The 18,849-nt window shown below is 37.8% G+C and overlaps 1 protein-coding gene across 2 annotated transcripts in view; it reads right to left on the reverse strand.

Moving 5' to 3' along the window:
• The window catches only part of LOC124604909 (AP-1 complex subunit sigma-2), a 64,194-nt gene that overhangs the window by 33,637 nt on the left and 11,708 nt on the right, over positions 1 to 18,849 (reverse strand). For both annotated transcript variants that reach the window (XM_047136518.1, XM_047136519.1), the window contains exons 3-4: positions 14,354 to 14,462; positions 3,232 to 3,369 (exon numbers count right to left, since the gene is read on the reverse strand). In XM_047136518.1, coding sequence (XP_046992474.1) covers positions 3,232 to 3,369; positions 14,354 to 14,462 — 247 coding nt within the window. The remainder of the gene's footprint in view (positions 1 to 3,231; positions 3,370 to 14,353; positions 14,463 to 18,849) is intronic.

Raw genomic sequence — 18,849 nt, forward strand, 5'->3', positions numbered from 1 at the left:
ATGTAGACAGTAAGGACAATACCATGCCATTTTAAGGAGCTATGTAGTAAGCAAATTATATTTTAATGACACATAAATAAGGGGAAAAATGGAGTGTACTCACCAGAAGCTGAAATTATTGTAAAGTTATCACAAACTATACAAACTGAAATTCTGTTTCTTAAATGCTCTCCACTTTTCAAACCAATGATTTATTTTACATGCATTACCATGCATTTCACTTACATTCATCATGCTACTACAGTGAACAGAAGATAATCTTTATAAGCTTATCACACAACAAAACAATTTAGTAGAGTTACACAATTTAGTCAACAATTTAAAGCCTGTCATGTGCAACTCAATACAAAGAGATCCTGAAGTGATATTACAAATGTTACAGGTTTTTGCTGCTTAAAAATGTTGATAGTAATCATTAGTAGCATGCATATTAAAATGCCATGCTGTTATAGTGGATAGACAGTCTTATGCTCATGAATAAAGTAACTGAAAAAAAGGGTACAGAAAAATAGTGAACACAGATAATTCCACTTACAAGTAAATTTATTTAATGTTCTCAAATGGTCATCAATGTATCTTCTGATTACAGTCTATGTATGACATGCTTCCTACAATTCACACCCCCAAATGTCATAACAGTTCATATTTTCAAATAAACAAATTATATAATCAGCACCTTGTAAGAAGCCAACATGGCAATAAACTATTCACAATGACACATTTACAGAGTTAATTAAAACTAGTTACCCAAAATAGAACTTAAAGTGGGGAATAAAGTAACAGCTATTATTGAGTGTTTTACACTTCACAACATCATTTTTTTATGCTTATGAAAAAACTAAAATCAGAAAAACCCACCAGGGGAAATGTAGAGATCTCACCAGCAGATCAGGCCGTGAGAAATTACTAGTTTGGGGACGAAAGGTTGATTAAATGGATCTATTAGCCAGTCTCTATGGAAAGAAGTTTTATCTATGAATTTTATGTTTTGTGCCTACAAATTTTAGTAGGAGGAAGTTTTCTGATTTTGGGTGACAAGTTTGTCATAACCCTGTGTATCTCCAAGGAGAGATCAAAGTATACATAACCAAATTAAAAATGCTATCACAGGAAATTACATTCTTCAAACATGAAAATGTGAACAAAATACATAATTCATTTCCACTGCCCAAAATTAAGAACAACAAAACATCATACGAAAGAACTAATAAAATAACCTTCCAAAAGTCAGTATGCTAAAGTAATACCACCAATACCTATTACACCTGCAGATGAGATTTTTAAATATTCTCAGGGAAAAAAAAACAAGCTGCCACTTTACTATATTATATTCTATTTTTAAGCCCATAACTGTTCTTCACAGAATGGAACTTGACAACAAGATAATATCTATGAAGTTTCATATGGCACTAGGAAACTTAGCTACTGATAAGAGATTCAAATAATTTTACTGTTAAGATGGTAAATACTGAGCACATACTGAAGACACCAGTACAAACTTCTTCAATAAATATTTTAATTATATTAAATATATCAACAGGAACATTAGCACCTTTAGTTTAAATTCTCAAGCTTTTACAAAAGACATGTGCACGGATTCTCATAATCATTACAGACAATAAAGAAAAGCAGAATGGGAATGATTCTGGGTGGTTTTTTCTCCCATTATATATTCTAGTATTGCTCACATTAGAAAAAAATATTGTTTGCAGAGGATCTAACACAAAGCAAATTGTAACAAAGTTTAACACGGTACCAAATGTCAGAACATTTGTATCACCTACCTTGTCCACATGACTAGAATACTTTTATGACCCCATTCTGTTTTTCTTCCAAATTTCATGAGCTTATGTTGTACAAATTGCCCAGATATATCATCAGACTTCAGCATCAAGTAAATTTACAAGTGTGCAAGACATTCAAGCAAGACAAACACAATCTAAAGCTGAGAATACCAAGCTTTTACCTGTGTAATTACCTAATGATAAAGTAAATACAAGTAACAGCTACTATTACTACTGGACGGCAATTCATGGCATGAGATTCTTACTGAGGGCATTGTATGAAACAAACTGAATACAAAAAGAGAAGATAATAAAAAACAGAATTGACAAAACATGTGTAACACAATCACAGTGAAGAGCAACCACAAAGTGCCTACTAGAATGTAACCAACAAAATGTCATTAAAGTTTCCCTTATTAAGCCACACATACTGACATAAGTTAATAACATATCCTTGTACTGTTTGCTTATAACAACTAAAAAGAAATCAAGTACTGATTGTGTTACCTGTTCAAGAAATGAACACAAATATAGCTGTTGTTCAGAAGCCGTAAGGATGGGGAAATAACTACAACTCATACTTGTCAATCTGTACAGCCTATCAGTGCACTCCCACCAACTTCCCAATAAATGTTACTAGCTGACCACAAAACAATATCAACAGGTAATTATCAGGAAAACATTATGCACATTATGCAATGACAACTGGCAAGACAAACCATTTTCATCAGTCTTCTTTGAAATTATAAAAATGCTTTGAGAATTGTGGATACTGTTTTGCCCAAGTGTCAGAAGATCGTAATTTCAGATGCCCCTTACTCCACAGTAAGGCTCTCTGAAGACTGATCACAAAAGTAGTATACAGGAACACATTATATATTTATAAAAAAAGCAAGAGTGCTCAAGAACTACAGTGTGTTTCCTAATATTCATCAAATGATTCCTATAAAAAATAAATCACAACCTGCACCATTTAAATATAAAAATTCAACAGACCTGTCAACTCATGGCTCTCATCTGCAATTTTAATGCAGAATGACAAATTACTGGAGTGTAAGGTATTGTAAATAGTGCGAATATTGTAAGTTAATCATTAATTTCTTTTAAGAGATCATGCATTGTATATATCATGCAATAAATAGAAGTAATCAAAGTCTTTACAACATATGCACCTCACAAAGCAAACCACGTGACACCTAACGTTTTATTGCATGCATAACAGGCACATTTTTTTATCATTATCTGCATACATTAGGCAGAAAATGTATAACAACTGCTCTTCAAAACTGTAATGAACAAGTCCACTACACCCAAACAACTAGCAGTCCATCACTAAAACGAACTTCCAGATATGTTGAGAAACAATGGATAATGACAAATCAACAATCAAAGATGATACTTCCATACAAACAACTTAAAGTTCAACGTGAGTGGACCCATAACTAACCTCTTGCAGCAGATCCTGGGCAGCAATTGCTTTCAGTACATTCTTTTTACTCGTTTCCTGAATTTCACCACCCAATAATAACTCATCAAGAATGAAGTATGCCTTCTCGAAGTTGAATATGATATCCAGTTCACAAACCTGAAATAATACATGCATTTTTAATTTAATGTGAATAGATACTTATGAAATGTGTCTGATGCATTAAGGGGCAAAAATATGCTGTTACGTGGCACACAAATTTGATGGCATCAAATGCTGATACAGTTGATAACTGTTCTCTTACATACTACAAATAGATTACAGTTTTTATATTTAATTTAAGAAGTTTATGGTTAGTATTCTTTTGAAATAGATTTTAGAAACATATACTTAAAAATACTACATTAGTCACTTGAAAACCAGCAAGAAAAATACATTCTGTGCAGTGCATGGGATCTAAGTAATTATTTGTACAGTTAGAAAGTAAGCAGCTCTCATAAAAAATGAAGTTTCAGTTAAGAGCAGTATGACCTTACAAGTTGCTTACCAAACAAGAAACTTACTGAAAGTGACTAAATGTCTTTTGGATAAACACAAAAGTTCTAAAAATTCTTTTATTGTCCTTTTCTAGCTTTGCTTAACACATATGTTACCATAACCAGTTCTGACTTGTCAGAAAGTTGTCACAATATGACATGTTTAAAAAGAAAGAAAATAAGAGTCAGATTTATCATCATCTTTAAGAAGTATTGAAAGAAGGCCATACAAATATAGGATCACATGATGGCAAAGCAATCAACTGCAGGAGTCTGACATACATTACATGCTAAAACAGAGTCCTCCTTTTAGCAGTGTGAGGAGGGGGGGGGGGGGGGTGTTGTAATGGCTGCAACTATTAACACCATTACTGCAGTCTGACAGGACTCCTCATTAGTTCATACAAAAGATTGAAAGAGGCTGTAGAAGAATGTGTTGTTTCTCTTCTTCCTGGTGCAGGACTGGTTCAAGAACATTTTTTCAAACAAGTGATCTATTATTTGGCACTCCCTCTTCTCCTTCCCATTACTTCATACAATTTCACACAGTCAGTTTTTGCCATTAACTGTCTTATGCATTGTGTATAAATCCTGGCACCCCTTTCAACTTGGCGTCCCACGTAGCTGCTACTAACTGTAATACATCCTGTATGGAAGTCTTACAACTGTGGTGCCTGTGGTGTCCCTCTCCGCATTGCTTGTGCCTTCAACTAGCCTTCTTGGTGGTCTCCAGAGTACCATGTGAGTGATGCTCAGTTACCAGAATGTTTTTAGAAAATGAAATTTTTATAATGAAACTTGGAAAAACACGCAACATAAAGTGCTAACAGACCCCAAAACAGCTTCAGTTTTTAAACACATCAATCACCAACATTAGTTTCAGCTTTTTAAATAAAATTCTACTTCATTCCGGCCACCTCTTTCAGTAACTTAAGTAAGTCACTTCATTTGCACAAACTGCATCTGCTTTAACCATAAAACAAAGAACACAAACAAAAGTTGTCTGCAGTGCCTGCTTCAGTCTACTAATGTATAGCTTTACTTGTTCGACATCCCTGAAGACTCTTCTTTATGTTAGATTTACAGAACATAGATGGGGCAAATGAATGAGTCAGTGAATTAATGTTCTGCAGCAACTTCCACTAAATAGTATCCATTCGTCCTTACCTTCCCAATCAATGTCCTTTAAATTGTAGCTTCATTCACTTCTTTTCTATATTGTTCTCTCCTGAAGTCCTACAATGACAACTCCAAACTTTAAATACAACCTTAATGCTGCACATTTGTCTTATTCCCTCAACAAATCTTTTGCAAACATTACATTCACGCTTCATTACTCATTACATCTGTGCTTGTACTTCAAATGCATTCCCTGATCCTCTCCACGATTCTTGCATGAGGACTGATTGTAACTAGAGGCTAAGGTTAATTGTTTAATACTACATCCCTTAGCACTCATATTGAAAGAGAAAGTGAATGAGGATGAGAAGGGGATTGCAAAACTGTTAAGAAAATTTGACAGAGTGCTAACAGATTTATTTTGAAGCGAGGCACCTGGCATAGACGATGTTCACTCGTAATTATTAACAACTGTGGGAGAACAAACCATGACAAAACTGAACCACCTGATTTGCAAGATACATGAGACAGGCACAATACCCTCAGATCTCCAGGAGGATGTAATAATCACAACACCAAAGAACTCATAAGATGATAGGTGTGAAAGTTATGAATCACTGGCACAGTTGCAAAACATTAACATGAATTATCTGTAACAATAATGAAAATTCCTGAATGTCCTAATCCCCCATCCCATCCCACCCCACCCCACCCCACCCCACCCCACCCAAAACAAACACAAACACAAACACAAACACACACACACACACACACACACACACACACACACGCACCATAAATCATGTTTTCAGATCTATAACTTGGAGGAAAAAGGGAAAACGCAGTGGAAAGAATTAACATAGTACTGCAGTGCTGTTCACTGGAATAGAATGAATGACCCAGACATTCTGCAACACATTAAAATTTCCAGTCTAAAAGCTTGGGATGGAGTCCAGACATTTCACAAAACTTTAAAAGCTTTACCACACTCACCTTATCATCAGGGTAGATCCTAACCTAAATTTGTTACTGCCCACTTCTCACAATAAAGTGTGTTCAGTTAAAATGTAGCGATTTCCATGCACGGGCATCACAGTCTGGAGGGAGGAGGGTGGAGGGAGGATCCTCTTGCTGAATTGGATGCCATGTGTTAGGAGATTGCCAAATTCAGAGGCAGATCAGGGTCATTTCATCCTGTCGGAGTGACTGGCATAAGTAATGCCACAACCAAGTAGATGACTTCACCAACCACAACGTGCCCATCGCTGCCTGCCTGATGTTGAGCAGTGACTCACTAGCCTCTGTGCAAAGGCAGGTTCTAAATACCCCAGTGGTCAGCTGAAGTCCTTCATGGTGCACCATGTCCAAGATTTTTAAATAAGAGGGTCTCGCATACCTAGACATAGTATATCCATAATCAAGCTGACACCCAAACCTTCATATATCTGACATTCAGATCGGTACCAAACACTGTATGTCGATAGAGTATCAACTAAAACTCTGATTTAGTTAGTAATATGTGCTGTCGTCCAGCAGAATGGGCACAACCATTAATTAAAAGTAGCACCAGAACTATGGAGCACATCAAAAGCATAACTGTGAGTAGCTAACATATGTTGCTATCACAGGGAAAACATTTTTCTAGCTGTAGCTCGGAAGGACAATTGGCACACAAGCTGACGATTGTTCTTCGTGCGGCACAGGAATTCTCCTACACCTGGGCAACTGTCAATGTAAGGAGGAGTCCGAAGCCTTTATGTGCCATGAGACGATCATGATTATTCATAGAGACAAAATGAGTAATCTATAAATGATTGCATATTAATATTGTATATTAATACAGTAATTAGTTATATTCTGGCCATGATACTGCTTATGTGTATATTTTGCACTATTGCAAGTTTTGTAATGCTTGGCATTATTTCGGGCTCTATGGTGACAAATAAAACAATTTGTTTTATTTCTTTTAATGGGGGGGGGGGGGGGGGGGAGGAGGTAGAGCATTAGAGCCTCATACCAGTGGTCCCATGTTAAAACCCCGATGATGACAAACATTTTTTAATGTATTATGCATGAGAGTGTTATATGGGATAACGTGTTTATGACATGTAAAAGGGCTGTTTGGAGTTTATAACCATGTACTCTTGGCATTCTATTTTCACTTTGTTTCTTTGAAAATAGTAAACCTAAATAATAATAATTATTAATAAACAAAATAATAAAATCAGTAATAAGTTCAAAATGTTCAACTAACAAGTGAAAGCAGACGGCCAAAAGAACATTGCTACAAATTCCAAGAAGTCCTTTTACATGCCAGGAAAGTGTTCTCCCATATAAAGTTTCACACTTAAGAAAAAAAGTAATCAGGGGGATTTGGTACAACGACCGAACGCTCTACCATCTCACCCACATGAGATCAACAATACAATAATTCACATATACGCTTTTCCTATGGTCCGTAGCTCTTAAGATGCTTTTACTTACCGTTCACACATGTTCTGCTGGACGACAGCACACGGCACAAACTAAATCGGTGTTTTGGTTCATACTCAATTGACATACATCTGTTACCCATGTGAGTGTGTCACATCTGGAAGTTTGGGTTGTGAGATCACACAAAGGCTCCTTAAAACTGGAACAGACAAATTTGGTCTGCTTGCCACGAACTGTCGCTAAAACATTTCAAAACACTGAGTACTTTGAGGAACCATCTCTTAAGGTCCTTAAGGTGTGGCAACCGCGTATGGTTAAGAGTCAAATGTGAGGCACAGAGATCTCACAGTGTCTTGAAAATTATGAACAGTGTCCCAATTGCCAACTCAGGAAAATTTAAAACACAACATGAAGAGTTAAAAAGAATGCACACAGATTTCTCGGTTGAGAATTTAAAAATCCCTTTCCCCCAAACATCAAATAGTCTGCTGCAACTGGCGAGTTGTTCTTGAAAGGCTCAGGGAGCATTGGACAGGACATTTACCTGTAAACATTTGCTTTTCATAGCAATGGCAAAGCCAGTCACTTTTAAGACAGTACCCTGAGAGGGTCTGTTCTCTTGCTCAAAACTGCAGAATGGACATCACCAACTCAATATCTAAAATAGTGTGATGAGAGGAAAGATTGTGTTAAGTTAAAAAGACATCACTGAAACCATCATTCATGGAAGAGCCTGGGGATATTGTGCCTTCAAGCAGTAGTGTAAGCCTTCTCGATGTCATGAACACACTCATTAGGTGATGTCATTGCAGGAAAGTCTGTTGTACAGCAGTTTCCAAGGGGGCCAGGTTATCAAAGATGCAGTGATGTCTCCTAAAGCCACACTGAAAACAGCTAAGAGAATTAAGGCAGCAATTTACATACACCCAAGGATGAGGGCAACACTATAACAGCTACTCAGGTATGTACAGTCCTTCCCAGGTTTTAAAAGTGGAATTAAAATTGCCTCTCGTCACAAACTGGGAAAGCGTCTCAATGTCCACAGGAGATTACAGGAGCAAGGAGGATTTCTTTGCTATGTCCTGTCTGGTGCCATAACATACTATAATAGGCCCTATCAAGACCTGGTGATGTGTCAAGGGCTACAGACAATATATAATTTCGCTCTCACATGAGAAAGGGGGAGTTTTACACTTTATCCGTGGTGAGACTGAAGTTCTATTGCTCTTCTCAGCAGCTACTCTTTAGTGTCGGAAATCTAAATCCTGACTGACAGTGGTGGCAACAGTCACAAAATAAGCCACTATAATCAGCAATGTCTCATCGGTTTATCTGGAGACTTCCATTCACTATTACAACAGTCATTGGGCACCTCTCAGTTCTCACAGAAATCCTCTTGATAGTTTCCTATAATGTACTTTTTGTGAAATGGTGTATGGTAGTCAGGAACTGTTGCCACGATCTCTTTTGGCTGCCAGTAATAATTCTGCAACATTTTGTCCTCACTATCCAGAAGGCTGTGTTCTCTGAAGTTGGCTAGGACTTGAACCTAAATAGAGTCACCTGACTGGTCCTGACTGCAGAGCAGCATTCGCCATCCACCAACGGACAAGCTGCCTTTTCAGCTGACACAAAGGCTGTGGAATGGATGCTTCAATGGTGTGGTGGATCATTTTAGTAACAGGATCCACAGAAAGCTGTATGCAGACATAGAAAGCTGTATGCGGAGTGTCCATTTTGCCCTAATGACCACCCATTGTGGCGTCTTTCTTTTGGGCATGAGTCTGGCAGGTGAATCCAGATTCGGAAGCAACCACTTCTTTGTCATCAACTATTTCTTCCCATTCAGCAGTACGTGCAAAGGCTAGAGAGCATACCTAGACACATATAGCTGTGAATGGTCCTGTTTCAATGCTGGAATTCATGCTGCGCCTGGTGTTAAAACACACACACACACACACACACACACACACACACACACACACACACACACACAAGAAGTCTCTCAATTGCTCTACCCTTGGAGCATATTGTCAGAACCCAAAGCACATTGTGTGTGTTAAATTTGCCACAGAGGAGAAAGTGTTTGGGGGAACTGAGAGTCTCTTTGTCTAAAACGTCATGTGGAGGCAGATAGAGTTAACATATTGTTGACTCACAATGCAAATGCACTTATACAGTGGCTGCTTGTAAGTCAGTTGGGAGGAACAGAAGTAAGGAGGGTCTTTCCATGTCAAGTCATCCATCAGGCCATGACACCCATTATCTAGTTGTGAACTGAGATTTTGTGTACTGCTTTTGTATCTAATATCATAAACATTTGCCAATTTTTATTGCAATGGGATGCTTCAAAGCAAACGGTAACAATTTCAAAATTGGCTGCAGTTTTTAAACAAAAAATGGTATGCTGACTGTTTTTTCCATGAATATCCTTTCGGACATGTAGTTTCTGAAAACAAGTTAGAACTGTCCAATTAAATTTTTGTAAATTAATTTTATTTAATTTTATTGTTGAATTATAAAAAACATTTTGGACAATTGCCTCATATACACTTTATGTTGAAGTTGTGTTCATGGTAGCAGATATTTCTGAATTTATTATAATTGTAATACTGTGCAGCACAACCAGCAGTGAAATAGTCAACACATGCAAGATGAATTTCTGGAAATTCACACTTAAAAAAATTCAATACAGTCTTCTGAGTCTGGTACACCAAGGCAACATCATGTTCTAGATAATCAGAAACAATACAAATACTTTTTGCATGCAACTGTTTGTCCTTTTTGTAATATATATGGACAGTGTGAAGAGTGCAGCTGCCATTGTTCCAATGGTACCCCTGTACTTCATCTTTAACAACAAAATTGAGATTTTCACTGAGATACATTAAAATTAACACTGAGCCTTCATCAAGTGTTTCCTTCTTCATTTTCAGATAAACAGATTGTGATTTAGAAATAAAAGAGTGTGGAATAAGTTTTTCAATTTTCTTAATTAGTGTGTCAGAATTCTGATAGAGAAGTGATTTGAACACTTAAAGTCATTCTATCAGTTGATATCCACTGACCATACTGAACTATCTCATCAGGATCATAGTCTCCTAATTCATTTTCTAAGTGGGTTTGAAGCAATGAACTGGTGGGGCACTTTTCACACAGACAAAGCACACAGGCTCGGTTGTTTGTATCACATGTTATTATTTTAATTAGATCTTTGTATGTTTCTTTAATAGAAATGGAATTTAGAAGCAATTTAACATTTTGGTGCTAAATGTACACACATACGGTATGTGTTCCTGATGATCCTGCAAGTATACACTGTTTTGGTCTAAGAAGCAAATTTTGAGAATCGTACTTTGTCTTCAGAATACTGTTTTTATACAGAGAATACAGTTCAGTTAAATTACTTAAAACAAGACACTTTTGTCCATAGGTATTTTTGCTGGTGCTCACTTTGTCTTTTTTTCCAGGCATTATTCTTGTATCTTCGTTATCCAAATAAAAACTCTTTACTTTTTGCACTGTACCATGTGGCAATGTCTTTCTTCTTTTCCGCTCAGCCGCAGATAAAATACCCTTCTCCATTAAAAGAGCTCTTGCCTGTCATACCAAATATTCAGAAACTTGAAATTTGAAACGTACTTACTGTAGAGACCAAGTTGGCGGCACAACAGTAAATAATTGAATTTTTTCACAATTATTTGCACATTCAATTTTTTGTTTAATTTTTTCCATGAGTTCATCATGAGGTTTTGCCTTTTCTTCCAGTTCTGTTAAATCACTGTCAGGGATAGTGTTTGCATCAGCAGCCAGCTCAACTTGATATGTACGTGAAATTTTAGGAATAATGCTAAAGCCTCTCATTTTGAAGGTATTTGCCTTTTCTAAACTAATTTCATGCAATCCAGATGAAACAGATCGTTTATGGCACTTGAAGGGATCACAGCAAATTTTCTTATGTAGAGGGAATCTGCGCAGGTACCTGTCTTTGTGTTTAACACACGCACATGAAATAGTTAAATCACAGTATGAATGACTGGTGCTTCACCATAATAAAAGTTCTTGTTCTTCACTGGTCAGTTCATTCACACAAGTCAGGGAATATGTAAAGTTCTTTTTTTAATTACCACTACCAGTCACAAACTTTGTCAACTATTGCATTGCTTATTTATTTAGTGACATGTTTCAAGGCTTATACCTCATCTTCAGGTTAAATCACATTACAAAAACAACTTTACAATAAGGTCATACTGATGTTACATAGTCTTTTCGTAAATGCTGTGGATCTCGCAGATACTGTCCAAGACAACACTGCCGCCTTGTACTTTCAGAGCTGCTTCAGTCATAAAACCAATATTTGTCATAAATAATTCAAAAGATGATTAGTGTAACCTAAAAAGTAATTAAATAATGAAAAATCATTCTCTCTCACTGTTTCATTACTAAAGTATTTCACATTATTATTGTAACGTTAGGGGACTTACTTTTTTTTTGGAATGAATAGTTAAAAACTGCAACATTTGAATTTTTAACCAATAATTGACTCTGGGTACAATTAAGTACAAGAGCTTAGAACTGCATGCTCAATAAACACATGACTCAAAATAAAGGAACTGGATGATGCAATACGCTTAGTGGCAATAAAACAAGTGTTCTCAAATATGATTTGTTCCTAGGGAAATCCAGTGTAGCCAACTTCAGCAATTTCGTGGTGACATGGTACTCGTGAATTAGCAACTTCAATATTTCTTTTACAATAATGTTGTTTTTCACACTTCCCATTATTTCCAGACATTGATTCTTTTTGTGTGACACAATGGCATATTTATAACAATATTGTAAATTTTTCAAAGGTATCTATGAGGGGGCAATACATTAAAAAAAATTATTATGTCCATGCTTGGATTTTGTTTAAAAAAAATTATTCACATTTTTTTTTCTGAGATGTAGATGATGGACATTCACTACAAGAAGCAAGACTATAAAAACATAAACCTTCCTCTTTAACTTAAAAAAATTCAAGCTCCCACTCCAAAAACCGTAGAAAATATTGCGTTTTTAAATTATAAAGGAGCTTATCTATGAAAGCCTGAATTCCTGAATCTATACAACTTCTTTTTATCATAAGTGAAAAAGTAATTGACCTGCAACATTTACATTTTGGAAATATGAATATATCTAGGTAAACTTCCACTACCCAAAATTTCTAAGATTTGCACGATGATGGGTGTCATTTCCTAAAACTTCTGGATGATGACATGGAATAACCCAGGAGTGGTAGGTGGTGTTTATGAAAATAGCCCCTCTCTCTTAACTAAGGTTATCTTTTTTGTCGAGGTTCTGCAGCTACCATTATTTCAGTGGTAGCAAAGTTTGGCTGTCAGACTAGTAGTGCAGTTGCTCGCTGACACACTCGGCTCAGCTACCAATGTTTAGGGGCCAACCATAGTCTTCTGCATGTGATGCTTCAATGCTGAGGCAACTTCCCAAAGGTAGGTGGCTATGTTAACTTAAACACCATAGAATGAGATGTGTTAGCTGACTTCAGTCTCCTGGCTTTTCTTCTGCTTAGACAAGACATTCTTTGCTCCAAACTGGATAGGCTTGGGAGCAGTTGACACACCTGGGTGCGATAGTACACAGAACAACATGTTCACAGATAGTGGACCCACATCTTCCACACACAGCCTGACGTTTGCAACCCCTGTTGCGATGATCAAAGCACTGATACTTAATCCAGTGCGCTGGATTGGGCACACAGGGCATAACTGTAATGTAGAGAAAGCTTTCCACAATATAGATAGGCAAGTTCAGTAAATTAAATGTCAGGATACAAAACAGTGACTCATGGAGCTCAATAAACCCTTTTCAAGAAATTCTGAACTTCAGTAATATATTCACTTTCCCATTACTGTTGGAGTTCTTTAGAATCTATATTCTTAATGCCCCAGCACGTTACTTCTCATAAAAACAACAATTTATCTCAGTGTGCAGCTTGCTGTTGATAGCATATTCTCCAAGTAGTTTGGTATTTAACAAATTGTTCACTTGGGTAGCTTTCAGTGTCTCAATCAGCAGTGTACCATTGTGTAGCCTTGTGATATTTTTTAGTTGCCCTGCAAGTCCCTGCAAAGCTTTGTATATGTACAAAGGCAACCCCCCCCCCTTTTTTTCCTCTCCCAAATGAACCTTCTACATGTTTAGTAGAACTAATTATGTAACAGTGAACCCATGAGATATTGCCCAGATTATAGCGACCTATTTTGTGACTGTTACTACGCAATGTGGCACATTACTGTCACTGGTCTCTCTTATATTGACAGACATCTCAGGTGGATTAACCACACAATGTCTCTTTGGGGTTCGGGTATTAATATTTCCCAACTGATCACCTGAACCACTGGAGACATAAGCTTCATAGGCATCCCACAAGCAGCTATGTTAGTAAATGTCCACCAAGGCAGAGGTCCCCAGAGTTACCTCCCAGAGATTGTTCTGCCTCAATAACCAACCATCTCATTGGTGCACAACACACCTTAATATCGAGTTTTTTTTTTTTTTTTCATAAAGGTGTTATCCAGCTTCCCAATCCAGGCAGAAAACCCCATTCCCTGTAGCACACAATGCTCCACCACCACCCAGTGTATTTGCCACTGAAGCATGCCAATAGCTTACAATGATGAAGAGAACTTACAGTTCTCACCAGCCTCAGCACAGGAAATCCAGGTTCACGAAGCCTGTACCCAAGTAACAAATGCTGACCTCTCTGTAGAGCTTACCATTTGGGATGACCCGAGGGACGTGTGTGGCTTTATCAAAAATACACAGACACAGCGATCATTACCCTCCCTACCCCCCTGAGATCAGGGAGAAATAAAGAGAATAGAAACTACGGGACATTTCATGACTTGACTTAACGATCAAGACTTATACATATAATATGTTTAATAATAAACTACACTGAACACCAAACAAATAAAAAACAAGCTGAATGTTCACACAGTTTTCAAAACCTCTCAAAACTTAACACTATTTTGGAAAACACTTAAACTTACACTTCCAAAATATTTATCCAACAGCTCAACATAACGATGAATGATTTCCAGTGTCAGCAGTTCATTATCCTTTTGCTCAATAGCACAGCAAAAGTACAAACTTGCATACCTATAAAAATTAAATAGGAAAACATTAGGAAATTACTTTGTACAACACCAGCAAAAGTTGTAGCACAAAAAAGAATTAAAATGAGATAAAATACACAGGACGCTCAAAGCTGAAAATGACAAAGATCAGCATTTTGGGGCTGAATGGATTGGCGACCTCTGAATGGCCATATTGGATATAAATAGTCTTTTGAGTGCTCAAGAAAATTATTACAAATAGTGTATCATTGCCTAACAACAGCAATCTCAGTAAAATACGCTGTATTAATACAAAAAGCACGGCACAGTCAAGTTGTATAGTCTTAAAAGAAGTAAATATGCATCCTTCCCAAATGTATTTTCGCATCTCAAAATGCTACTAACTACTTAGCCACACAGAAGAACTTGCTGTACAAGATAAAAGCAGAAGACGATGTAAAGAACCATAATCCTGCAAGAAACCACAAAATGAATTGCATGTGAGACGACAGAGACCTTATCCACAAGGGATGCTATAATGGATATATCACTGTCTGCTCCCATGTCTGCTGACCTACTATACTGTGCAGTGCATACAAGCTTTACATTGTGCAGGTAGACAAATCAAAGAGCTTCCACCTACTACTAACTTACAAGTACAGACCATCATGAGCTCACAGTTGTCAAATCTTTTGTGAACATTAGTTAGTCTAAAGAATAACAATGCCACAGTATGCATGAGATGCTATAGCACTTATTGCCAATCCTCAGAAGGCTGTATCAAGCACCACACCTGACAAATACCTAGTGTGACACTCAGAGATGCCAACTGGCTGTCAGAACAACCCCAGTTACCTCAAATTGTAGGTAATCTTGATGATAAAGTAGTGTGCTGAAAGGCAATCAGAATGGAAACCTTTAAAAGGACTAAGTTTTGCTTCCTACTCACATTTTTAAGAAAGACATGAGTCAAGAGAGAACACAGGTGTGCAAAGCATTCTGTGCAGAGAGAGAAAGAGAATTCATTGTTAGCTGTCTCTTGGGGTACATGTGCTTCGCTGTGCTCCATAAGATTTGCTGTCTTTAGTGGGATATACTAACGATATAGCAGTCACCTTTGGCACTCTAGTGCAGAACAAAACTAGCAAAGTGCAAAATTCAGAAATTCTGTTAGTTTATTTTCATATATTTGTGTATAAAAGAAACTTCCAGTATTTTCTTTGTTTTCGAACAAAATCCACGCCGCTCAGATAAATTTTCATCAAAAGAAACATGATCCTGAAACTTCACACAAAAATTAAATCTGCTTTTCATGTTGACTGTTTCATAAGTAGCATTAATATCATGATAGTATTGTGTATTTCGAAATATTGAGTATCATGAAAACCATATTTCGTTCACTACAAATTTCAGAGCACACCTATATAAATAAATATACATTTCTGATAATTTTAAGATGTTATGAGTGTAGTACATAACAAATTTTGTAATAAATCAGTAGTTACTGTGGCACATATTGTGTTACATTTAGTTTTTCCTTTCAACAGGAACGTACACTTTGCAAAAAAGTTCCAGGTGGATTCAGTGAAACAAATTCAATTCCAAGTTTTTCCCTTATTAAAACTGAAATCTCTCTGGTGGGAGTTAATCACTTCAGTTCTTAAAGGAAACCTGTAGTAGTTGGAGCTCAATGGACCAAAAAAATTAAAATAGAATCAGCAAGCTTAGTTTAAAGCCACAATGCAGACCCCCATGAATGCTGTTCTTAGGCACAGAACAAGTTAGTTGCTGCTCATAAGCAGCTAGAAATCAACTTGACTGTTGTCAAGTGATTAAAAGCAGCTACAAATGGGTGTGTCAGGAGGGCTACTGCAAGACATGAATCAAGAATATCATAGGTACCTCAAGTACTAACCTATCATCTGCAACAGGTACAGGATCTATCACAAAATGTCCAAGTGACTGTGAGTGGCACGTCAATGATAAGTCTAAGGGACCCGTCGCCAGGTCATGCCATAAGCTTTTCATAAATCAAAAAAGATGGCAACCAGGTGTTGGCGTCTGGAAAAGGCTGTGCAGATGGCAGACTGAAGGGACACAAGACTATCAGTGCTAGAGCAACTCTGGCGGAAGCTGCCCTGACATGGAACCAGTAGGCCACATGATTCCAGAATCCAACTCCACCACCGACACACCATACGTTTCAGAAGCTTACAAAGAATGTAGGAGAGGCTGATGGGCCAATAGCTATCCACATCAAGCGGGTTTTTACTGGGTTTGAACACCGAAATGATGATGCTCTCCCACCATTGCAATGGAAAGAATCATCACACCAGATCCGGTTGAAGGTGGCGAGGAGATGCTGCTAGTAGTCAGATGAGAGATGTTTAACCTCTGACTGTGGATCTGATCTGGCCCAGGAGCTGTATTGGGGCAATGTGCCAGGACACTGTGGAGCTCCCAATCTGTAAATGGGGCGTTATAGGATTCACTATGGCTTGTAGCCGCCGTTTGAGAGTGCGAAAGGCTGGGGGGTAATTCTCTGACGCAGAGGCTCGAGCATAGTGCTCAGCGAAGTTCTCGTCAACAGCGTTTTCATCAATAGATAACTTGCCTTTTATGTTAACACCGGGAACACCTGTTGAGGTCTGGTACTCGAAAACACGTTTGATCTTTGCCCAGACTTGGGAAGATGGCATATGGCACCCAATGGTCGAGATGTATCTCTCCCAACACTCCTGTTTCCGTCATTTGATAAGATGGCAAACGTGGGCACAGAGCCGTTTAAAGGCTACAAGGTGCTCCAGGGAAGGGTGCCACTTATGCTGCTGAAGAGCTCGCTGATGCACCTTAATTGGTTCAATGACTTCCAGCGACCACCAAGGGACTACCTTTCGCCGGGGGCACCCTAAAGAGCAAGAGATCACGTTTTCTGCCACGGAAACGATGTTACCATGTGGGGGAGATGCAACGGTGACAGCAGAGGTGAAAGTTTCCCAGTGAGTCTTGTTCAACCCTTTCCACTCCAGTGTCGAGTCCCACTCAACATTGCGAAATTTGTTTTCTGCCCCGATGTTGAGCCTCATTCGACACGACTTTTCGAAGCTCTCAAACGTATTTTGAGTCTACTAGGCATTATTGCTGCAGTGTGCTGCCATCTAGGAGAACTAGTGTTAACTCGGTGTCAAACAGTTGCAGCTGTGTTAAGTCAAAGATTGTAATTATTACGTTCAAGTCTACACGCTCGAAATGGCTAGTTCATCACGTACAGTCCTTTCTGAGGAAGAGATTTTAGATCTTTTAGAGCAATCTCTAAGTGAAAACAAGAGTGAAAATAATTTTGATTATGACAGTGATTCATTTCAAAACAATTCGAGTGACAATGACGAAGAAAACAGTGAGAATGTGCATGTTTCTAGTGATTCAGCAGAGGATTCGTGGCGAGTGTGGAGCAACACTGACACCGACTTCACAGATTTTCCTTTTGAGAATCAAAGTGTGGTTTTGTAACAGAAAGTAGTTCTGTTCCATCATCGCCTGTCGGATTCTTTCAATTAATTTTTACAGATAACCTATTTCAACAAATAGCAGATGAAACGAATAGGTATGCTACATCGAAAATACGTAAAGTGACACCACTTCCACAACATTCTGCATGGTGGGACTGGAGAAATGTTACCATGGAAGAAATGAAACGCTTCCATGGTGTGCTACTGAATATGGCATTACGGAAGTGTAAGAACTTGCAAGATTTTTTTTTCAGGAGAATGGTTACAATCATCCAACTTCTTTCCAGACTGTTCTAGTCGCCAATGATTTATGCAAATTTTCTGGGCACTTCATGTTTCTAATCCGACGAGTGCTACACATGTCAACAGTCAGGTTCAGTCACGTCTGAGTAAAGTGACAAATGTACTGAATTACTTGTCTGGCAGGTTTCTCGAAATTTATCGACCATATCAGTATTTAGCTGGTGATGAATCTACAGTATCGTTCAAGTGTCGTGTATTACTCAAAATGTACAATCCTCAAAAACCAACAAAATGGGGACTCAGAGTTTATGTAATTTCGGATTCATAAAATGGTTATATCTGCAGTTTGATACCCTATTTTGGCGCTGTAACAACTGAGTCATTGATTTGTCCACACTTGAATTTTTCTGAGAGAATAGTTCTTCAGCTGCTAGCTAATATCAGAAATGCTACAGGGCAATCAGGGCATCATTTGTACACTGAGCGTTTTTATGCAAGTGTTGCATTAGCTGATGAGCTGTTGAAACAGAACAGGCATCTCTCAGGAACGATTCAGGCCAATCGCAAAAACCTTCCAGCTGCAATCAAGAAAGGAGCTCTGCGTCTAAGGAAGCACGAAATAAAATGCCTCCGCAACAACAAAATGATGGTTCTGGCATGGCAAGATAAACAAACAGT

The sequence above is a fragment of the Schistocerca americana genome, chromosome 1, assembly GCF_021461395.2.
Source record: "Schistocerca americana isolate TAMUIC-IGC-003095 chromosome 1, iqSchAmer2.1, whole genome shotgun sequence".
NCBI classification, from domain to species: domain Eukaryota; kingdom Metazoa; phylum Arthropoda; class Insecta; order Orthoptera; family Acrididae; genus Schistocerca; species Schistocerca americana.